The sequence below is a fragment of the Myodes glareolus genome, chromosome X (genome assembly GCF_982192425.1).
Source record: "Myodes glareolus chromosome X, mMyoGla1.1, whole genome shotgun sequence".
NCBI lineage: Eukaryota > Metazoa > Chordata > Mammalia > Rodentia > Cricetidae > Myodes > Myodes glareolus.
This window is the reverse complement of record NC_142053.1, coordinates 47,196,860-47,220,296: the sequence shown is the minus strand read 5'-3', so window position 1 is coordinate 47,220,296 and position 23,437 is coordinate 47,196,860. Positions and strand designations below refer to the sequence as shown.

Sequence of the window (23,437 nt, the reverse complement as noted above, 5' to 3'; positions counted from 1 at the left end):
ACCAAATACATGCTTGTGTTCCATACCAGAAGCTGCTGCTATGGTTCTGTCACATGATCAGCAGATATCACGAGGCACAATAGAAAACTTGATCTCTAGGAACTAGGCAATCAACTTTATCTTCAGCATCACATGGCATGATCAGTTTGACTGATAATCTCTTCATACCTCATGTCTATACCTTGCCTTTCCCCTGCCCACTCTTTCATCGATCCATCTTGCATCCACGGTTCACATTTTCATTTTGTGTCTGTGCTATGTCATTCCATTCTACTAATTGGGAAATGTTCATTTTCACCCCAGGTTAACGCTGCTGAGCCCAATTGCTGGTGATAGGTTATTAAAAGATTTGAGGGACTTTTATATTCACTTTTTCTAGTAACTGAAAATCTGGCCTTCATTATTTTTTGTAAGAAGAGAAATTTGAGATAGAAAGAAATTGAGCAATTATCCTTTTGATGCTTGAAAGTTCTTAATTTTTTAAAGTGTACCTTAAAATGAAAAATTACACTTAAATTACAATATAATTGTGAGTTAGTTGGACTTGATTTTACTAACATGTGCCCTGAAAACATGAATTAAACATTATCATGTACTGGATTCAGATTTAATGTGAGCTGGCTTGACTGTTCCTAAACAGTGTAGCTTTTCCTTTGTTTACTGTTAGGGACCATAGGCCCCAACATAGAGCCTGGCTGCCACACCATAAAGAAATATGGGCCTACAGTTTACTAATAAAGAAAGCCAGCAAAAAAATTCTCAGCTGCATTAACTGTCTTGCATGCAATATAACTGAAGCCAGTATCTTGCTTTGTTTGTATGTCATAATTCAAATAAACCAAACTATTGTCCTTTTCCATTCTAATTAGCACTATGGTTATTTGTTACTAGGAATGGAGCTTTCTGATGGACATTCCTTTAAAATAATAACAGAAAAGCAGTTGTCAGAAACATGCTTTTGCAATAACTATTTTAAAAGAATAATCAAAGTTTTCAGAAGAATGCATATCTAATGAGTGATTTCTTGATTTATTTATGAACTACAGATCCAAAATAAATTTTTAAACCAGTTTCTCTTAGATTTGAATGCTGAGTCTAGCTTGTAATAATGAACATTATTTTTGAACTTTCAAACTATAGTGTGTACAATGTACAATTTTCACTTTGGCATTACTGCTAAATGGAGATAATTTGGTTTATATGAGATGCATGAATATGGACTTTCAGAGTGTTCTACTATTAAATTCAACTGTAACATGAAAGTATCTAGTATAATGCTTTAGTTTCTTGATGTTTCTAACAGTTTTGATATTTTCCTTTTCGTTAATGATGACATTGGGCCTTGGTGAACTTCCGTCCCTACCCAGGTCCTCCAGGTTAGCTCCTTAACTGCAAAGTAGTAACTGCATGGATTGGGAAATTTTACCTATGTATTTTTGTACATATATTATGTATGTGTATATATACATGTATGTGACTGTTTGTATTTATACCTAATGTTTTTAAGTTTTTAAATAGATTTTAAGAACATATGCCAATTCAATTTTTAAATGGTGGCTTGGACCTAAGTTGTCAGGAAATTGTGGTACCAAGTATTTCTCTCAGAATGGCTCCACATTATCTAATTAGGAAAATGAGCTAAATTAAATGCTTCAAAATTCATATGTCTGTGTCATTTTAATTGAAATTTTATAATACTCAATTTTGTCAAAAATACTTTTCTTTTTGTAGACTTTATTTTTTATTGTTTCCTTGTAAACTTTTAATGCAATGAAGCTAAACTTATTCAAAAAGGCATTTTAAAAATAATGTGGATTATCATATCATGAAGATAATATAATCCTTGATTACCTAAACACACACACACACACACACACGGACTTTTATAAGGTTTTGAACAGTTTCACATTATGGCTTGTCACATAATATTTCTAAATATTTGTTTTTATTTTGACTTATGAACACATTTGTGTATGTATTCATGTGTGGGAATGTACACGAGTGCAGGTGCCCACTAAGGCCAGAGGCATATAACTCCCCTGGAGCTTAAGTTACAAAAAATTGTGAGCTGCCTAATATGGATACTGAGAACTGAACTTGGGTCCTCTGCAATCCTTTGTCACATATTTTAAATTGTACTGCTGTGAAGAAGTGATATACATAAATAATGCCACCAGCACAGAATAAAGGCTCACAATAATATACATGTTCAGCACTCAATATGCAAGCAAATTCATCAAAGATAGCTGGACATTGTGGTGCATGTCTTTAATACCAGCACTTGGAAGGCAGATACAGGCAGATCTCTGTGAGTTCAAAGCCAGCCTGGTCTACAATGTGAGTTCCAGGACAGCCAGAGCTACACAGAGAAACCCGGTCTCAAAGCAAACAAGCAGACAGGAAAAAAAAAACCCAAAAGCAAGCAAACAAAAATACGGTGAAGAAAAATTACCAAAAGCCACCCAATGGGGGGGGAACCCCTGTGGATTTCTAGGTTGTTTTTTTTTTAATGTGTACCTACTCTGGAATAAAAACTTAACCATGGATATCTCAATGTATTTATTATTTTTTAAATTAAACCATCATTGTCTCATTTTTAGAAAGGAAGTAAAGTGGAGATAAAGTATAATCCTGAGGTCTGGGTTTTGAGAATGGGGAGTCCTTTTTTCTTCAAATGAACTAAAAATTCAGTTTGTGGGGGGAAACCCATGAATCTCTATGTAAATTTGATTTTTCCCATACCAACCCATGCATACCTACATTTGTTCATACATAGTCACACATGCACAAAATATTTTATGTAGAAGAATTTATTTCCGAGGAAAGTTTTGTTGTTTTATTGAGCTATGTATTTTTCTTCATTCCCCTTTCTTCCTCTCACCTCCCCTTCTACCCTCTCCCATGATGCCCACACTCCCAATTTACTCAGGAGATCTTGTCTTTTTGTACTTCCCGTATAGATTAGATCCATGTATGTCTCTCCTAGGGTCCTCATTGTTGTCTAGATTTTCTGGAATTGTGAATTGTAGGATGTTTTTACTTTGCTTTATATCTAAAAGCCACTTATGAGTAAGTACATATGATATTTGTCTTTCTGGGTCTGTGTTACCTCACTCAATGTGATATTTTTTAGATCCATCCATTTGCCCACAAATTTCAAGATGTCGTTATTTTTTTCTGCTGTGTAGTACTCCCTTGCATAAATATACCATATTTTCCTTATCCATTCTTTGGTCGAGGGGCATTTAGGTTGTTTCCAATCTTGGGCTATGTCAAACAATACTGCTATGAACATAGTTGAGCACATGTCTTTGTGGTACAATTGAGCATCCTTTGGATATATACCCAAAAGTGGTATTACTGTGTCTTGAGGAAAGTTGTTTCCTAATTTTCTGAGAAATTGCCATACTGATATCCAAAAGGGCTGTACCAGCTTGCACTCCCACCAGCAATGAAGGAATGTTCCCTTTACCCCACAACCTCTCCAGCATAAGTTGTCATCAGTGTTTTTGATCTTGGCTATTCTTACAGTGTAAGATGGAATCTCAGAGCTGTTTTGCTTTGCATTTCTCTGATGGCTAACGGTGCTGAGCATTTCCTTAAGTGTCTTTCAGCCATTTTAGATTCCTCTGTTGAAAGTTTTCTGTTTAGGTCTGTACCCCATTTTTTATTGAATTATTTGTTCTTTGGTTGACCAACTTCTTGGGTTCTTTGTATATTTTGGAGTTCAGACCTTTGTCTGATGTGGGGTTGGTGAAGATCTTTTCCCATTCTGTGGGCTGCCTTTTTGTCCTGTTTTACTAGGAATTTTTTTTACAGATGGAAGATGGCAAGACATTTTTTCCTTTTAGTCTTATTCAGCTTGCTGTGATTTTTGTTTGTTTGTTTTATTTTGAACATCGCAATGAAAGCAAAGGACATGGTCAACAAGACAAAATGGGGACTTTGGAGGACTGAAGGAGGAAGGCAGGGGAGAGGCAGAGAAGGGAGCAGAGAAAACATGTAGAGCTCAATAAAAATCAATTAAAATGTAAAAAAAAGACACTGAGTGTGATTTAACTATCAACAGGATAAGAACAAAATTAGAAGGCATTTTGAAGCAATTTTGACTCTTATTTAACTTGCCTAGAATTCTACTGCTTTGATCACATATTGGATTTTTCTTTCTGAAACACTAGAATATATTTAAGAAGAAAGAGAAAAATAGCCACACTGCTTTAAAAATCAATTTTACAACTTTCCATTTGTTAAACATGTTCAAATTGTAGTTATTGAAATCTAACCTCTGTGATATTTACAATAGGTGAAGAAAGCAACTTTAAGTGGACATTAGAATTAAAACATACTAGTTGACTCTATAATTTAACATCAGCAATCACCAGCTTATATATAAGACTATGGTTTTATATTTGGTTTCTTTTTCAGTTAAATTTAATTAAGTGATTTGAAGAATAGTGGATTGAGGCTTCATACATAAAATTGACTTGGCATATGTCTCATTAAAATGTAGCTTTTTAGAAAATAAAATCTTAGAAGTTTTGCTATGATGTGGTCCAAAGATCCCCATGCTGATTAAGATGCTATTAAGATGTCTTATATCAATAATATATCTTTCTGAATATTCTTATTATCAGGTCCTTCTACATCAAATATGCATATAAAATATTTTTACTTTGAATTGTACTAAGTAGCAATTCTAATCTAGGTATTTGGATAACCAGACTATATATTGGTTAATTTGTTATATGTGGTTTGGAGACTATTTAAATAAACAGAAATGTATTTTTCTAAATTTCAAATTCTCAAATGATTTCAATGTTCTGGTTTTAATCATCATTGTTTTCTTTTATCATCTTGCACATGTCAGACAGTAGTTCTATATTTCAAAACTGACTTTGATCCTTATGTAAACCTGTAAGGAAGGATAGTGTATACAAACACTCTTGTTGTTACATTCAGAGATTGAACTGTCCAGAGTCATTTTGTAACTAAATAGCAGAGTCAAGAGGAAGTTCCAAGGTCTTTTAACACCTGTGACTCAGTGGTCTAGAACAATTTATTCTCTCTAATATTCAATGTTTATAAATCATAGCAAGAACTCTAAGAAAAAAGAAACTGTGTTCATAGTCAATTAACACTAACCAAAGAGTGTTCTTTTGTAGACTTTAGTATTTTTATGTAATGTTCTCCCTTTAAATGGTGAATAGTCTGATAATATGTGCATTATGTAATAATTTTTTAAAGTTGTTGTCATACTTTAAATGGCTTGAGGTGGGGAATTGCATGCTAGAATATTTTAAAGCACCCCTTCACTAATAGTCTTCATATCATTGGAAAATTCAGATATTTGTTTTTATGTTCAATGGCCTTTTATGCTTAAGTACTTATTGTAAATACTAATTTATAGAAGAAGGCCTCTTGATTTATTATAAAAAAGTTAAAATGTGAATTTATAAAAAGGTATTTGAATAAGACAAAAGTACAATTAACAAGGGCGTGCCCTGCTTTTTATTTTTCCACTGAGTTACAACTGAGCTTTGTAATCATATTTTTGCCCATGATGTTTTGAAAGTTAATTGTTATCATATTGGGTCACTCTGAACATCCAAATAAGTTTCATTTCATGTTTTTATTAAAGGATGGCAGAGCTAAGATATGCCTAAATATTTATTCACAGTTACCTCTTTTTAAAGGGAAAAGATGAAGGCTCTTGGTGAAATGGTACTATCTTGCCAACTTGAATGTTTTCAGAAGCTTAACTTTATATGCATAGTAGTATAGTAATGTTAACATAGCCTCTTAAATGGAGCCCCCCCCATTAAATTCGTGACCAACAGCTTATTCTCTAGAATAAGCTCTATGTGAAAAAGATTTTATTCTCTATATTTCTGAATGGGTCTGTTTGCATATTGATTGTGATGTCGGTATAAGAAATACAGACAAAGGGGATTGTTGTTTAACTTGTTCCATAATGTGAACCACTTCTAACTCATAATCTTATTTTGTACTGTGTGATGTCTGACACTGCTAACATCGATCTTTGGGCTTTGGTGAACTCTGATCTTCCCAGGTTTCCAAGGTTAGACTCTTCACTGGTCAGTTATCTCTTTTTTTTTAAAATACTTTATATATGTGATAAGAGAAACGCACTTTATTGCTGTAATACAGAAATCATTGTAAAGTGATGTTATCCTTAAATACTAACTACCCTGTTGGGTCTTGGCATTTTGGAGAAGGTAATATGACATATTTACTGTTGAGTTTGGAATAATATTAGATCTTTGTGATTCGATTGTTTGGAATTGATTCTTTTTTGTAAATAAATGGTGAATTCTAATTAGATATGCAAACACATTCAAATTGTAAAGTGAAAGACATTTATTTAAGCAAGCATCTACATAATTTCCAATACCTGCATATGGACTTCATGTTCTTATAATACTTTTTGCCCAGAATTTCCCTGAGTTGTGTGTTCAAGGCTGTTTACAGTAATAGAGGAAGGATGCCATTGTGTACAGTTAAAATTAAATTCCTATGTCCTTACTATATCATTAACTTAATTTCTGGAGACGGTATAAATGCCAGGTTTGAAATGACATAAAATTCCTGGTATTTTATTTTAGTTGAGAAAAGAGTAGTGTGCCTCTTCATCAAATGATGCAGTCTGCTAGAAACTCCAGAGAAAGGTGGCAGTCAGATGTTCAGTTTTCCCCATCTGAAATCTTTACTCATCATTGTCGTTAGGTTTTCAGAGATCATTTAGTTTTTACTTAACAGCCCAATTTTCTACCAGACTTCTAGTCTAAATTGGACAAATTACCATGTTGGTTTAGAAAACCTTATTCTAGTGTATTTGAGCTAAGCAGATGTGGTTTTCTTTTCTAAATACAAAGTACCCCCAAACCTTTCTTTAGAATGGGGAAAGGCACTTTTGTGATTGTGGTGTCTGCATGCCAAGATAAGATAATTGTGTGATTTAAGTTTTCTAAATGTAAAAATTAATTACTGTTTTATCATGAACTTGCTTCCTCTTCGTCATAGTCAGATAAATGACGCATTATGAAATCACTTAAAAATTCTTATAATGTTAAAAACTTGTAAGATTCATTCTTCTCTTTGATTTTACTACTAATAATGTAATAGCAATCATAACTATATAAATATCAATATTTCATGATTCTTATTATTTAATAGACACTGAACTAAGTAATTTTTACCTGATATTTCATTTAATCTTTCCCAATATCAGGTGAAAGCAAAGGCTATTTTTTTGTTTCTATTTCATAGAAGAAATTGAAGCTGGAAGGATTAATAATCTTATTAAGGTCAAAGAGCTAATCACTGATGGAGTTGAATTTGAACCCAGCACTGTAATTTCTGTATCTAGTTTTTCTTATCACTGTGGTAGTCTTTCTCACCAGTATATACCCTTTTCTTTGCAATAGTGAAAATTAGGGAAGGTGATTAAAGTTCGAGTTTAATCTCATATCAAAATTAGACCCTTTGTCCACGGGTAAACTCCAGCCCACTGTTTTAAATTTCTACATGTATAGGTAGGTTATGATTCCTTTTAAAACTACACCTGAATAATTTTTGTTAAAATCAATTTTAAAAATTGAGACAATCACAGGAGAGAAGATAAGCATGCTCACTTTGTTGGGCTTTGTAATTATTTTCTTAAGGAAATACTAAATGGTCTCAGTCTCAGCTACTAAACACTCTCCAGATGTGTAACATTTATTTCCTATCTTCCTACAAAAGGCTTATGTAGTGATTCAAACACCTGGTTGCTTAACAGAACTGATATCCTTATTTAGAATGCTACATTAAAATGTAGTGCAATTTTTTTAAAGATTAGAAAGAACATGAAAATATTTTGAAATAAATTTTATACATACTATACTGAAACAATAAATATCTGACATTTAAAACACATTCCATGTGTGAAATGTGTCACTACAGTGAACTTAAAGTTAGTGTGATTAAGTGTCAGTTGCTTAAGAAGTCATTTTTCAGGAGCTAGATGCTTACCTAGCATTCATAAGGCCATATTCTTGATCCAGCACACTACAAAATTTTCGTAGTAATAAAAGTTGAATGAATATAGCTTCTTATGAATAAAGGAATTGAACTTTTTGTTATACTGGACATCAAACCCAGGACCTAGTCAAATGCTGCATCCTCATCCCTACGTAATTTAATTTTAATTGCACGGGAGAAATGGCATGAATTCCTGACTGTTCTCCAGCAGTCATGCTGCAAGTGCCGGTCCTGAGGCCAGCAGCTTCACCGGCTGCAGGGCATCTGTGAGGATTACAGAAGTAAATACTATCATATCCAGAGTTTCTTTAAATCTGAGTTGGTAAAGTATTTGCCTAGTATGCAGGAAGCCTTCCATTCAGTCCCCAGGATGACACAAACTAGACTTGGTGGTGCATCCCTGTAATCCCAGAACTTGGGAGGTGGAGACAGGCAGAAGAGAAGTTCAAGGTCGTTCTTGGCTGAGTTTAAGGACAATCTGAAATACCTGAGATGCTGATCCAGAAAAGTATGTAAACTTGAAAAGTCCACAAAACAGCATTAATAATAAAAAGAACCTACGTTTACACTAGGAAATTACCCAGTCTGCACCTCTGTGTTTTATCCCACAAACACAAAGATAACTGATATTTTAAAAGTCTGACATACTCAAATGTGGCCATTTGTTGTGCATTATCAGGTCTACCAGGTTCAGAAGGGCCCCGTGGTCCCCCTGGAAATGGAGGTATTAAAGGAGAGAGGGGAAACCCTGGCCCACCTGGGCAACCTGGCTTACCTGGTTTGAAAGGAGATCAAGGACCACCAGGACTCCCGGTAGGAAATGGGACTAGATATTTGATAAAAGAAGAGTGTGGGAGAGAGCTTTCAAACTGGGAATTCTGAGCTGCAGAATTATATTAATACTCACTATGGGGCTCACTGGTGAAGTAAAAGTAAAAGAGAAGACGAGGCCCCTAGTCTTCCCACTAAAGTGTCTTTGCTGTTTTATAAAAAGGGGTTTTGGTGAAAGCAAACCTGTGAAAAGGAAATTTACATGTATGCATCAGTGCATTGCATTTGGATGAATACACCCATAGGGAAGTAATTATGGTTAGTGGGCATAGTTTAGATGTTGAAATCAGAGTCAGGGTCAGGTTTGAGTTCCACTACATGGTTTTGCTTTGCGTCTATGAAGAGAAGGACACCCCAGTTCTCTCTCCTCGCCTATAAAGAGAATAACATATACAGTTACTTCTGTGTTTTCTCTCTTGTTTGAATAACCCAAAGAGTCAGAAACTTTTACTTATTTCATTCAAACAGATTCCTGGTAGACGGCCTCTTCTTTCTGGTCTGTCTTTTAACTGTGAAAACCTCCTTATAGTTGAAATCATTATCCTTAACATGTTTCCTGTATCTTACTGTTTTTCCTTACCACCATTCTTCTTCTAGCTACCTAGATTTAAATATTGAAAAGCCACAAGGTAGTAAGAGGCAGAGTTAGAATTTGAGTCCTTCAAGTGTAACTGGAAATACAGTTCTCTAAGCCACTGTGCAACATCTGAACCTTCTTTCCTCTTCTCTATCCCCTCCTTGTTGGTTTTCTAACACCAATGATCGTTACTTATTTAGGGTAATCCTGGCCGGCCAGGTCTCAATGGAATGAAAGGAGATCCTGGTCTCCCTGGTGTTCCGGGATTCCCAGGTATTTGAAAGGATGTTTTAAGGTTTTCCTTTATATTTCTAAAGTATTTTTATTTATTCTTGGGACTTTTCATATATTCAATATATTGTTATCATATCCACTCCCGCTGCCTTCCTCCAGCTCACCTAAGTTCATGTTCTCTTCTGTTGTTGCTGTTATTATTATTATAATCATTCTTAACAACACACTAAGTTCAACTAGTGCTGACTATATTAAGCTCCTTTGGTAAAATCATTTTTTTCTCATTTTTCTATGTAAAGATTGTCTTGTTGTTTTTTTTCCATTTTCTGATTTTATTTTGTGTATTATATTTCAAGGGATGAAAGGACCCACTGGAGTACCAGGCTCAACTGGCCCCGATGGGGAACCAGGCCTTACTGGGCCCCCAGGTAAGGATTTTTTTTCTCCTAAAACTGTTTATGCCTGTTACTTAGAAACATGAAAGACTTTTGAAAGTCCCATTCTGTCTTTCCAAAATATCAACATAATTTCCTAATTTCTCAAACTCTTTAGTTATGTTATATTGATAACCAGCCTATTAAATTTAATATAGATTCTGTATCAGCAAGAAAGTCTTAAGATTTTATTAGTTTTTATGCTAATATCACCATATTCAATTGGCCAGATTATAAGAACAGGCTGCTTCTGTATATGTGTATATTTTTAAATTAAAAGTTTTATGCTAATAGAATTATATATTTTTTTCATAAACCATAAAAGAGGATGTCTGGTTGTTTCAGTAACTGTCTTAATGCACAACAAAGAAGTGTATAATGCAGACTCAGATAGGGCTTGTCATCCCTTGGAGACAGGCATGAAAGCATGAAAGTTCTATTGTTTTTGTCACTGACCCTAAGAAATATATTCGATTTTTAAACATCTCTTAGAAATACTCTCTTAGGAGTTTTTTGAGAGTTTGGACATGTTTTGATCACAATTATTTACTTTTCCCCCAACTCATTTTTCACCTAGCCTCTTCTCTACACACCCAACATTAAAAAACAATAAACCACAATAATAATATTTAAAAAGACCAATTTGTGCTGCCCAGATATTCTCGGATATATGACCTTCCACTGGAACGTAGCCAACTTATCTAGGACTACACTCTTCGAGAAAACTGATTCGCTCTCTCTCAGCAGCTAACAATGACCAGTAGTTCCTTAGTGATGTTGGGATTTGGGCTTACAAAGTCTCGTGCATGCTATTCCAACTACTGTGAGTTTATATGTGCAACCTCTCTGTTGTGTCCAGAAGACACTGTTGCCTTGTAATCATCTACCACTGCTAGCTCTTACACTCTTTCTGGCCCTCCATGTCAGCACTAAGCTTGATTTCTGCAAATTCTTTGACTCAAGTCTGTAGTGTCTTCAGCAATGGGGGTCTTACCATCAAATTCCGAGTAACCAAGAGCCAGTAATGTCTGGAGTAGTCTATGGTACCTCACTGGCCAACAACTTCAAAAGAAGTAACTTAGTCCTGGCACTGGGCTTTTCATTTGTTAGCCTGTAGTATCTCCAGAGGTTCTTAATGCTATTTATCCATCCCCATTGTTCCTCCTCTACCCTGCACTCCTTTTCCCCACCCCAATTTAACACTTGCAGTTTCATTATTCCCACTGAACCCTTAATAATAGTGTTTTCTGTCTTTCCTCCACAGAAAGCCCCTCTCCATGGTCCCTTAGCATTTAATTGACCTCTTTGAGTACTCCAAATGAAACATACTTATCTGATGACTCAAAGCTCACATCCACAAATCACAGAAAACATGTGATGTTTGCCTTGCTGGTTATGGATTACCTACTTAGAATTACTGTTTTCAGCCTCCTGCATTTACCTACCAATTTCATGTTATAATTATTCTTAATATTTGAAAAATGTTTCATTGTGTAAATCCATCATATTTTTGTTACACTTTCATCAGTTGCTTAACAGCTAGGCTGTTTTCATTTCCTGGCTATTGTGAAGAGAGCGGCAATACACATTGATGAGCAGACATCTCATTTGCTTCTATACTCAAATGTGATAAAGCTGGATCATATGTAGATCTATTTCCAGCTTTCTCAAGAACCTTCACACTGATTTCCATAGTGGCTACACAAGGGAGTACTCCTACTGTCAGTGAACAAGTGTTCCTCTTTTCCTACATCCACGCTACCATTTGCCATTTTGTTTTGTTTTATTTTGTTCTTTGGTTGGTTGTTTGTGTGTGCTGTATGTGTGTGTGGGTGTGTGTGTGTGTGTGTGTGTGTGTGTGTGTGTGTGTTTTGTTTGTATTCTAGACATTATGACTGGGTAAGATGAAATTGCAAAGTAATATTAATTTGCATTTCCCTGATGGCCAAATCATTTTAAAATGATTCTTAGCCACCGGTTCTTAGTGCATATATGGTTAAGATCGCAAAGTCCTATTTTTGAAGTTTTCCTTTAATGAGTATAAAGTTTTACTCCTTATCTCTTCTGATTAGTTTTGGTTTTAAGTCTATTTCATCAGATATTAGAATAGCTACCCTATGTTTAATTTTTTAATTCATTTTATTATAATATCTTTTTCTATCCCTAAGATGGTATCTATCGTTGGTCATTATGTATATTTCTTGAAGGCAACCAAAATGAGAGATCTTGTTTTCTGATGCAATCTGTTAATCTGTGTCACTTTATTAGAGAGTTGAGAACAGTTGGATGGAGGTGGCAAAGATGGATAGAGTTGGCAGCTGGAACTAGGCTTTCTGCCTAGAGATGAGGGGAACAGGGGTTCTCAGCATGGGAAGATGGAGTTACTGTGTGAGTCTGAAGTTTTCTTCCTGGTGAGGACTCCTGGAACGTACCAGAGGGCTGACATGGCTAGTTTTAATTTTCTTAATGAAGTAATTGCAGTTTTCCCAAATAAACTTCTGTTTGATGTGGCAGTAGTTGCAGCAGTTAAATACTTTTCTCTTTGTTTGTCATAAAAATATATCTGGTGAGGGCTGGAGAGATGGCTCAGAGGTTAAGAGCTCTGCCTAATCTTCCAAAGGCCCTGAGTTCAATTCCCAGCACCTACATGTTGGCTCACAACCATCTATGAGATCTGTACCCTCTTCTGGCCTGCAGTCATACATACAGGCAGAACACTGTATACACAATAAATAAATAGTTTAAAAAATATATCTGCTGACCGTAGATCAATTTGGCATCTGTTTCTTCTGACATTTCTCTTTGCCATCTTCACATTTGTGCGCTTTGCTTCTTAGGTCCTCCCGGGTTACCTGGTCCCTCAGGACAGAGCATTATAATCAAAGGAGATGCTGGTCCTCCAGGGGTTCCTGGCCAACCTGGATTAAAAGGTCCACCAGGATTTCCAGGCCCTCCAGGCTTACCAGGTACCTTTGTGGATCATTGTTTTCAGACCTATCCGAGAACCTTCCCTTAATCTGCTCCTTACATGTCAAGAGTTTGTCTCTGACAATAATAGTCTCAGCTATGAATAGAACGCCAGTCCACCACAGTCCCACCTCCACTTTTCTTGAAAAATCTTAAAATCTCAAACTGGGTGGTGGTGGCGCATGCCTTTAATCCTAGCACTTGATAGGCAGAGGCAAGTAGATCTCTGAATTCAAGATCAGCCTAGTCTACAAGAACTGGTTCCAAAACAGGCTCCAAAGCTACAGAGAAACCTTGCCTCGAATAAAACAAAAGAAAAAAAAGAAAGACAGAAAATATTAAAATCTCATGCACAACCACCCTTTAGGTCCAACCATATTTCTTTGAACTCCTCTGGGCATGCTAATTGAAATGACTCGATTGTGTTAAAGATCCATTTCTTTTCCCTGTAGGTCCAATTGGCCCTCCAGGAGATCCAGGGCGCAATGGGCTCCCAGGCTTTGACGGTGCAGGAGGGCGCAAAGGAGACCCAGGTCTGCCTGGACAGCCAGGTAAAATGACTGAAATAATGCTGCTGGTTGTAATGTTTATGTTTTCAAGGGCTCTGGATGTGAGCCTGTATTTGTAGCTGTGGTAACTTCTTAATGAGAGAACATGACTAACTGTCACATCCGGAGCTAGGGCAAAATAGGAAGGTGCAACTAAGGAGCTGTGTTATACCAGACAAACAGAAACATTGTACTTGGATTTTGCTTGTATATAAACACTAGAAATCCAAGATATTCTTCCAAGTACTCAAAATAATTACTAGTTGAACTATTTTTATTTTATTGTAGCAGGTGTTTAAATCCAGGGCTTGAGTGTGCTGGGCAGGTTACTTTTCAAACACATCCCCAGGGCTACTCAACTAATTTTCAGTGTGTTTATTTAAATCCCACAACTACCTTAGAACAATTTTTCACATTTTTCTTCATTTTCTAATATTATAAACGATAATTTTCCCATAAAATGCAGTAAATATAGGTTAAAATTTAAATGATCACCATAGAACTTTGAAGATCATGGTGAAATCTCATGTTGCCAAGATATATTTAATATCCAGATTTTTTAAGTCAATGATTAGTAGGTGCTCTTCACAATATTGATTTGGAGCAGGACAGTGGTAGCCCACACCTTTAATCCTAGCACTCAGGAGGCAGAGGGATCTCTGAATTTGAGGCCAGCCTGATCTACAAAGCGAGTTCCAGGACAGCCAGGGCTGCACATAAAAACCCTGTCTTGAAACAAACATAAAACAATATTGGCTTTTGTATCTACTAAGTTTATTCAATCTTATTTTGTATTTTGATTCAATATGTCACTATGCAACACTGATTGGCTCAATCTTTATAATGTAGTCTGGGCTGGTCTAAAATTCATAGCAGTCTTCTTCCTTTAGCCTCCTGAGTGCTAAGACTTGGCTTCCTAAATTCCTAGCTAAAGTCAACCTATTTCCAAAAAGTATTTGATTATGCTTATAAAAGAAAATATACTAATATGATTACTAAAATGAAAAATAGAAGCTGAGTGGTCTTGGCACACACATTTAATCCCAATACTAGGGATTCAAAGAAGGAAGATCTCTGTGAGTTTGAGGCCAGCCTGGTCTATAGAGTGAATTCCAGAACAGTCAGGGCTGCACAGAGAAACCCTGTCTCTAAATCAAATCAAAACAAAACAACAATAACAAAAAATTAGGAAGATTATAACTGAATAGATTGTTAACATGTTAATAACCTTAGATTTTATGTGTGTGTGTATAACAAGATAATGTAAACATAAAGGATGTGTGTTAGAAAAATGTTTCATTAGTGACAATATGAAGTAGTGATTCATGTAGGCCTTCCTAGAGCCAACACTGCCAATTTAGTAACTTTGTTTTTCCAGAGAGTGAACAAATTAGTGATGTCTTTATCACAGGTATTGCTATGAAGTGTCCTAATTGCAAAACTCAGCACACACTGTGGTTAAAGGCCTTGATATAAGAATTTTTAAATAAGCTCATGCAAAAAAGACCCAGTGGTATATTAAAATGGTGCATTTTGGAGACTTCTTAAGAATGTGTTACCTATTTTGTAAGCAAGTATCCTTCAGAACAGTACTCCAGAGGAAAAGATTTCATCAGTGAAGCTGGAGGAACTACAGAAACCATATCTTTCTTTTTCTGTTGATGAACAAAACAGTTGGCTGAAATTTGGTCGTAAGATTCAAACTCCTTTAGTATAACAAGAGAATAGATAACATACTGGCTTTCAATAGGCATCACTTCGTCCTACCGAAAACTCTATTCTTTAAGGATTTTAGGTCTCAATGTCTTCAGCCAATGCCAGGAGGAAATAAATGCAATCGCTTTGAGGGCAAAGGAAATAATCTCATTTGTCTCTCTGCCCATTATATTTGACAATACTTTTATAGATACCCAATAGACATTGAATAAATTAACTACTCAAATTCAGTCATTATACTTTGTTTATAGTCACAATAGTGGCTTAAAGCTTCCTTAATCTTGATTTCATAAAATTAGGTATGCGTGGGTTGGATGGTCCCCCAGGACCAGATGGATTGCAAGGACCTCCAGGTCCCCCTGGAACCACCTCAGTTGCCCATGGATTCCTCATCACACGCCACAGCCAGACAACAGATGCACCACAATGCCCACAAGGAACAGTCCATATCTATGATGGCTTTTCTCTCCTGTATGTACAAGGAAATAAAAGAGCTCATGGTCAAGACTTGGGTAAGATAGTTGGCATCAAATTTCTCTCTGTGCATTTTGTGTTTATTTTAAAAATCCTCTTAGGACCTAGAGTGACCTTAGACAAAGTACATACCTCTTTTCTTTGGGTTCTTCAAATTGAAGATAATGTCAAGGCCAACTAACTACAGTCACTATAGATTTTAAATGAATCACTTTAAGTTCAAATAAAAATATTAAAGTCATTGTAGCTAGTACAAGGTACCATTTTTGACTTAAAACGAGATGACTTCAAAGGGACCATGTTTCCTTTTATTTAGCTTAATAAGGGAATAGTTGTTCTGGGCTCTCTACAGTATGGCAGCTGTTTGATTACACAGCCAGGTCTACTACAGAGTGAGTTCTACAACAGCCAGGGCTGCACAGAGAAACCCTGTTTCAAAACACCAAAAAGTGGGGAGGGAATGAAGAATTTATTTTCTCGCATAGTTTCATATTTATTCCATGGTCAGCTAATGTCACCGTCTCCTGACCTTAATGATGCAAAACATCATGGTGGAAGGGCATTGAAGAGCAGATATTTCATGGTGACTAGGAAGTAGAGAAATGAAAGCCTGTGCAAGGTTCTTTCTTCTTTCTCTATATCTTTTTCCTCTTCTTTATGCCAAGCCTATTGGATGGTGTCATCCATATTCAAGATGGGCTCTCCTTTATCAGGAAACAAACACACCTAGAGGTGTGCTTTGCTAACTCTGTAGGTGTGAGGAATATCTCAGTGCACCGAAGTTGAGAATCTAGATTAAACATCAGTTTAACCTTGACTTTCCTTTTCTTTGTTCTTCCTGCAATTTTTCCTTCTTCTTTCACGTTTGTTTAACTTTTGGTTTATCTCTAAACCTGTCTGTAATTGGTTAGCATTATTAATATTATTAATACACTTGAAGAAATTGCTAGCCCACACAAGATGCATACTGAACTCATCTTAGAAAAAAGGGGCAGCATGGACATTGACAGATTCTGCAAAGATTTGGTATGTCTCTTTTATGTGTACTCAAAAAATGTATAGAAGTTCTTCCGTAGACACCATTGTTTGTAGGATCCATAAGCAACTTAAAAACAACACTGGGAATATGTAATTATCTATAACAATGAAATCTGCAATCATTGTAAAAATACATCTTGATTTTACAAATGACAAAATGAGTGAAACCCGGGTTTTCAAAAACCTGTGTTTTTTAATCTAAGAAATGTGCACAATTTCTTTATAAAACATTGTTTTTTATGATTTTAGGAGAAAGTCAACATCATAATGTATTCCTTCATCTTTTTCTTTTCAATTCTTCCTAGGAACCGCTGGCAGCTGCCTTCGTCGATTCAGTACCATGCCTTTCATGTTCTGCAACATTAACAATGTTTGTAACTTTGCTTCGAGAAATGACTATTCTTACTGGCTTTCCACCCCAGAGCCCATGCCAATGAGCATGGAACCCCTGAAGGGTCAGAGCATCCAGCCATTCATTAGTCGGTGAGACAGTGATTTCACTTTTACTTTTACCAATCTCAGCTTCGTTTAACTAGTAAGAAACCAGTTTAAAATGGATAATCAGTACTATCAACCCAAGTTATGTATACAAGAGTGATTTTTAATATCAACCCCATATTTGGTTTGCACTGTGTTTGTTGGAGAACAACTTTTGACCAGGTCCTATGACAAACATTTTAATATGAAGAGAACTCGGTCTAGTCACTAGGCAATATGCTTGTGTATATTTGTGCTAATTTGTACTAATGTGGTATGTATCCAGCTTAGGCTGTGTTACAAAAGATCAAATAAAACATTTGACAAAAGTATGGAGGAAAGGATGGAAGGATGTTTAATTCTAACTGGAGACACCTGAGGATATGTGTCCCAAAGAAATGTGTTTTGTACTGATCTGTCTTTGATAGACTGGAAAACAACTAACTGCACATGTAATTATTTTAAAGCAAAGAGCCTTTAATTAAGCTTAAGCTTGGACCCTCTGTTTGTCTGATGCAGTAGTTGAGATCAGAGAGTACCCAGCCCAGTTGGGATAAGTTTTTTTGTTTTGTTTTGTTTATCACAGTAGAGGTTGGGGTGAGGGCATTTCCAGGGTTCAGGACCCTGATTGGCTGACATTTGTCTAGGGGTCTTGACAAAAGAGGAATAGATGAGTTCTGGACTCAGGGAGATCTGGTGATCTTATCTAATCCTATCTATGGTTGGGTTGTCGGCCCACCCTGGTCCGACAGGCTTATGACTTTTCCTGGAACCTGGTGTGGCTTGCCATGGCAGCTGTGTGGTCTGAGCCCCATGTGTGGCCAGGCTCTAGACATGGCTCAGAGGTTAAGAACTACACATATAATTATAAAGGAAAGTTGTAGTAAGGAAAAATATGAGAATGGACAATAGACAAAGGTCTTGAGAATTTAGTATTTAAAGTTTCCATAGGGAGAAAAGATTAAAAATTATCTTGAACACAGAGAGTAGAATGCTTTAACTGCCAAATTATAGCTTGGAATTTATTTGGTATATTATAATGAGCAGAACTACCACTCCACAAACAATTATTTGAGATAAACTTTAGGGAAGATTAAAGCACCTGTCAATGTACTTGAATTGCGTAGGGATAGTCCTTGGATAGAGTTCTGTTATTGAATATTGTTGCTGTGGTCCTGATGTGACTGGATTATATCTCACAGTGAGAAATATGCACCACATTATTAGGGTAAACAGAAATTGGGGGTTGAAGTAATAGATGAGATTTGGCATTCCCTTAAAGTAACTGTTAGAGGCTGGTCCCATTAGCAGAAATTTCCTGTTGTTTTTTTTTCCACTTTGGAGTAGTAACTTAAATCGATCTCTTGAGAATTCTGGATAGTGCTACTGTTATTGTGATCATGATACAGGGTTCTAGAAACCAAGGGATGACTCATTCCTAAGTCTAATTTCTTTGACACTGAATACAATGATGTTACCTACTTTGTCTTTATTAGCAGTTTCATGATTCCCTTGGTAATATATTTACCTAAATCTGTATGTGTTGTGGGATGGAGGAACATAGCAATGCATGGAAGTGTTTAGGGAAGAATTTTTTTTCAGTCTCAACTTTATGGACTAAAAGTTTCCATAATATATTATGTATTATGCAGATAAATTTTGTTAAATTAACCTCCATCATATTTCAAGATGTTCCCTCATGCTCTTTATTAAAATTTTGATATATGCAGCAATATTTATTCTGTGGCTCTTTTTACTCATGTTTTCAATCACATCTTCTCTGCTGCCTGGACACCTCCCCTGCCTTTCTGGGTCAATTGTCTTTACCCAAATATAGCCAAAAGGCTAATAAATGTCCTTTGGAGGAAGAATACTGGGTGGAGATTGAGAAAATATCTGCTTCTTGTCTTCCAGCTTAACAGACATTGTTCTTACCATAGTCATAGCATTACTAAGTGTCTACCTCCAGTTGGGCGCTTTGACAGCAAGTATGTAGAGCATAGTAAGCCAAACACCTATAGCAATTACAGCACTGGCTACAGCAAGTCTGATGCAAATTTATGTCACAATGGAAAATGAAAATGCGGTAGCTGTAATATTACAATGTCTTGAAAAAAGCCTTGCAGTTTCTGCTTATAAATGTATTATGCATGTGGGAAGAGAGTTCTTATGCAAAATGATCTTCAAAATGCATTTTTCTCCTCTTCTGATCATTGAGGACATGGTCAAGGGCCTCAGAAGGCGTCTGAAGAATGGTTGTTGTTTCCTTCATACTTGCTCTGTAAATCATATTCTCTCTCCCTTTCCTTTACCAGATGTGCAGTGTGTGAGGCACCAGCTGTGGTGATCGCAGTTCACAGCCAGACTATTCAAATTCCACATTGTCCTCAGGGGTGGGACTCTCTGTGGATTGGTTACTCCTTCATGATGGTATGGATCACCCATCCTTGCTTTTCTTGTCACAGTTGACCATCCATCATATGTCCATTTCTCCCAACTTGAAGACAGCTCAGTTATCTGTATAGTAATAAGTTTGAATACCAAATAGCTTCTGTTCAAGCACTGTGTTCTCCCTCCCACATTTTCTATAATACATCTTTATGTATTATAGGCTTATACATATAAGTATATATATATATTAAATATTATAGTATAATATGTAGATTATATATTTATGCCCATTGCTTTTGTTAATTGCTCTTGATGTGCATACTATTCTCTTACCATTAGTCCTAGTTTTCTTTATTGTGTTCTAATTTGTGACCATGTTAGGTATTTATATGGAATAATCACTAAAGCATTATAGCACATATGTGTTATGGAACATGTTCCTTTTTTTTTAGCATACAAGTGCAGGAGCAGAAGGCTCAGGCCAAGCCTTAGCCTCTCCAGGTTCCTGTTTGGAGGAATTTCGCTCAGCTCCTTTCATCGAATGTCATGGGCGAGGGACATGCAACTACTATGCCAATTCCTATAGCTTTTGGCTGGCCACTGTTGATATGTCAGACATGTTCAGGTAAGTAGCTTATGGCTTTAGTTCAGGCCTAGAACCTTCTTCATAGATACTAGTGAAGAAAGATTTTATTAATGGGTGGTATATCTCCTGTGAATTTGAGGACTTTGTTGGGCTGAGTTATTTAGTATCAGCTTGTTCTCCACATCTACCTAACTTGTAATATAGAAACTGATGTTATTAATGACAGATCAGTATGGTTACAGGTAGCTTAGCATTACATTAACCTTTCAATAACAAAATATCAGGACTTGGTCTACTAAAATGAGATAATTTCAAAAACTGAAACTAGTATTGTCTATTCCAATTTCACAATTCTTTTTCTAAGAATGTTTTCGGGGACTTCATCCCAAGTCTTCGATGGAATAAAATAACACACAATACTTATATTTCTGACTACCTCAATTTTTTGAAGTTTGTCTTTATTTTTATGTACCAACTCCCTCTTGATATTTTTCATATGATCTTCATCATGTATTGCACATAAATTGCCTAAACTTTTCTCCTTTTATGAATATTAGGAAAAGTATCACAAAAAACAGCAGCCGAGAAACAAATATATGATAACAGTAGTGGGGAAAGAAGTCACAGAAATACATGTGAAGATATAGAAAATGAGGTATAGATAGATATACAGTGGAATTTTATTCTGCCATGAAAAATTACATTATGTATGAAGCCAAAATCCATGATATTTAAAATAAACTAAACTTAAACAAATATCCATATTTTCTCTCTCATTTCTGAATCTAGGATTTTACCTACATATATACAAACACACACATGCACACACACAAATGAAATTAAGTGGAAACAAATTTGTCTAGGGAAAGAAAAAGAACTATGGAATATAGGGAGAGAGGTAAAGATATGGGTGTAAACATATATGATAAACATGAATAAAAATCTCTTTATAGAACTCATCACTATGTACAGTGAATGTACATCAATAAAATTTTTTTGAATACTTGTGATCAGTAATGGCTATGAATTCATAACAATTAATGTATTAGTAAGCTTTTAAGGTCCAACAAGATAACTCAGCATGTTAAGAAACTTACTACCTAGCCTGATGGCTTAAGTTATGTCCCTAGGACTCACTCAGTAGAAGGAGGGGACCAGCTTCACAACTTGTCCTGACATTTACGTTCATGCTGTGGCAGGTATACTTGTACACACACACACACACGCACACACACGCATGCATGCACACACACACACACACACACACACAGAGCAGAGAGATAGATAGATAGATAGATAGATAGATAGATAGATAGATAGATAGTTTTAAAAATAAAATAAATCGTTAAGCATAAAGTCTCTGAGAAAGCTGCTTACCAGAAAGAAAATGTCGATATGTGAATTCATGCCTATAATAGAATGTAAATGGCATAAGTGTATAGGATTGAAATCAACAAAGCAAAGCTGATTGTCTCATTTTTTTTTTATTTCCTAGTAAACCTCAGTCAGAGACACTGAAAGCAGGAGACTTGAGGACACGGATTAGCAGATGTCAAGTATGCATGAAGAGGACATAACATTTTGAAGAATTCCTTGTGTTTTTTAATGTGATTATATAATTATTATATGTGATTCCCAGGATGCAATGTCTCACTTACTCTCCCCCAAACTCCATCACTGCTGCCACCAATGGTGCTAATACACTCTAGGACAAAGAGAGCATGCTGGCAAGTAACCACGGAGATGCAGATGTACCTCAGCAATGTGCCAGAACAAGGCCTTACTTCTTATGAAAGAAATGGGAAAGGGACTATACTTTTGGGGTCCAGAATAACATTATTCAAGGAGTATAAGATGACGAAGTTTATATATTTTGCCCTATTGCTAAAACGGCACATTAAAAATTCAATGAAGGGAAGAATCATACCGAGTAAAATGAAAGACTGCTGTTTGGGGAACAATTCTTTTTCATGGTGCTACTAATCCTACTGTACCCCAGGTTTTTAATAGAGGGGTGTTAATCTTATTTTGCTCTGTAAGTAAAGAATGTGTATATTCTGTAAACAGCCTCAGCTCAAAACGCCAAGTCATTTAGATGTGATCTGGTATAAAGCCTTCTTTACTGAAAATCTATGAAAGCCTACACTGTAGACAGCAAGGTTTCACATGGGAGAGAATTTATCCTTTCATCGACTTACTACTGAAAGCAAATAAATTGGGACTTTTATCCCTTAAGTTATTAACTGACTTTAAAAAAATAGATCATTTAAGTGATTTTGATCAGAATTTTAATGGTTTATGCTGCGTATCAAGTTATCATAGCCAATGGAGCAATCCTTTTTCTACATTTTCCAAGACACTCATGATCAGGTGCCCCGTCTGCATATATTTATATCTTGTTTTTGCTTGTTCCAAACAGTTTTGAAGAAGAAAATTTGTCCAAATAATTAAGGACTCTTATTATCCTGGTGCTTCTCATGTAAGAATTATTTTCCTTTCGGCTCACTTGTGTAAGAAGACAATATTTGGTTAGTCTTCTCTCTTCAATTACAGAAAGCCAATGGACTTTACAAAGCTTCTTATTTTAAACATTTTATTATGAATAGTCATAGAATACCTTATTTCTTTAACTGTCATCTTCTCACTGAATGTTTTTTAATTCACCAGTATCAACTTAATTAAAGTTATATATTGTAATTATGGCTCATTGTCTCTCTATTTGGCGTAAGTGCTACTTCAAATGTTTCTTCCTCAGGCAATTTGTTCCTGTGTCTTTGATCATTTTATGATCGCTCACAGAAAACATATAGCAATGGAAACTTTTCCCATGAATAAATATAAACTACTGAAAGGTGCTTTGGTAATACCAAATTTCTTGACAATGTGGTATTGATAGACAGTAAAGAACAAGTTTCTCTTTACAGAATAATTCATCAATAATGCTTAAAACAGATTAGAAAATTAATATTTCTAATAATTAAGAATGAGCCACATGCAGCTCTCTAAAACAACCCAGGGGCTTTTAAAGATAAAAGGACTTTTAAAGCCTTTATAATAAAGTTTGTATGACAGCTAAAAATGCAGCAACCAAAACAATTTTTAAAATTTTAGATTCCAATATGAA

At 35.7% G+C, this 23,437-nt stretch overlaps 1 protein-coding gene across 2 annotated transcripts in view; it reads left to right on the top strand.

Annotated features, from left to right (window-relative positions):
* Positions 1–23,010, top strand: part of Col4a5 (collagen type IV alpha 5 chain) — a 193,164-nt gene extending 170,154 nt beyond the window's left edge. For both annotated transcript variants that reach the window (XM_087903202.1, XM_048428518.3), the window contains exons 42-51: positions 8,720–8,853; positions 9,649–9,721; positions 10,039–10,110; positions 12,954–13,082; positions 13,536–13,634; positions 15,647–15,859; positions 17,165–17,342; positions 19,652–19,766; positions 20,180–20,352; positions 21,809–23,010. In XM_087903202.1, the coding sequence (XP_087759328.1) occupies positions 8,720–8,853; positions 9,649–9,721; positions 10,039–10,110; positions 12,954–13,082; positions 13,536–13,634; positions 15,647–15,859; positions 17,165–17,342; positions 19,652–19,766; positions 20,180–20,352; positions 21,809–21,890 (1,268 nt within the window). In that variant the 3' untranslated portion in view covers positions 21,891–23,010. The remainder of the gene's footprint in view (positions 1–8,719; positions 8,854–9,648; positions 9,722–10,038; positions 10,111–12,953; positions 13,083–13,535; positions 13,635–15,646; positions 15,860–17,164; positions 17,343–19,651; positions 19,767–20,179; positions 20,353–21,808) is intronic.
* The last annotated feature ends 427 nt before the right edge of the window (positions 23,011–23,437 follow it).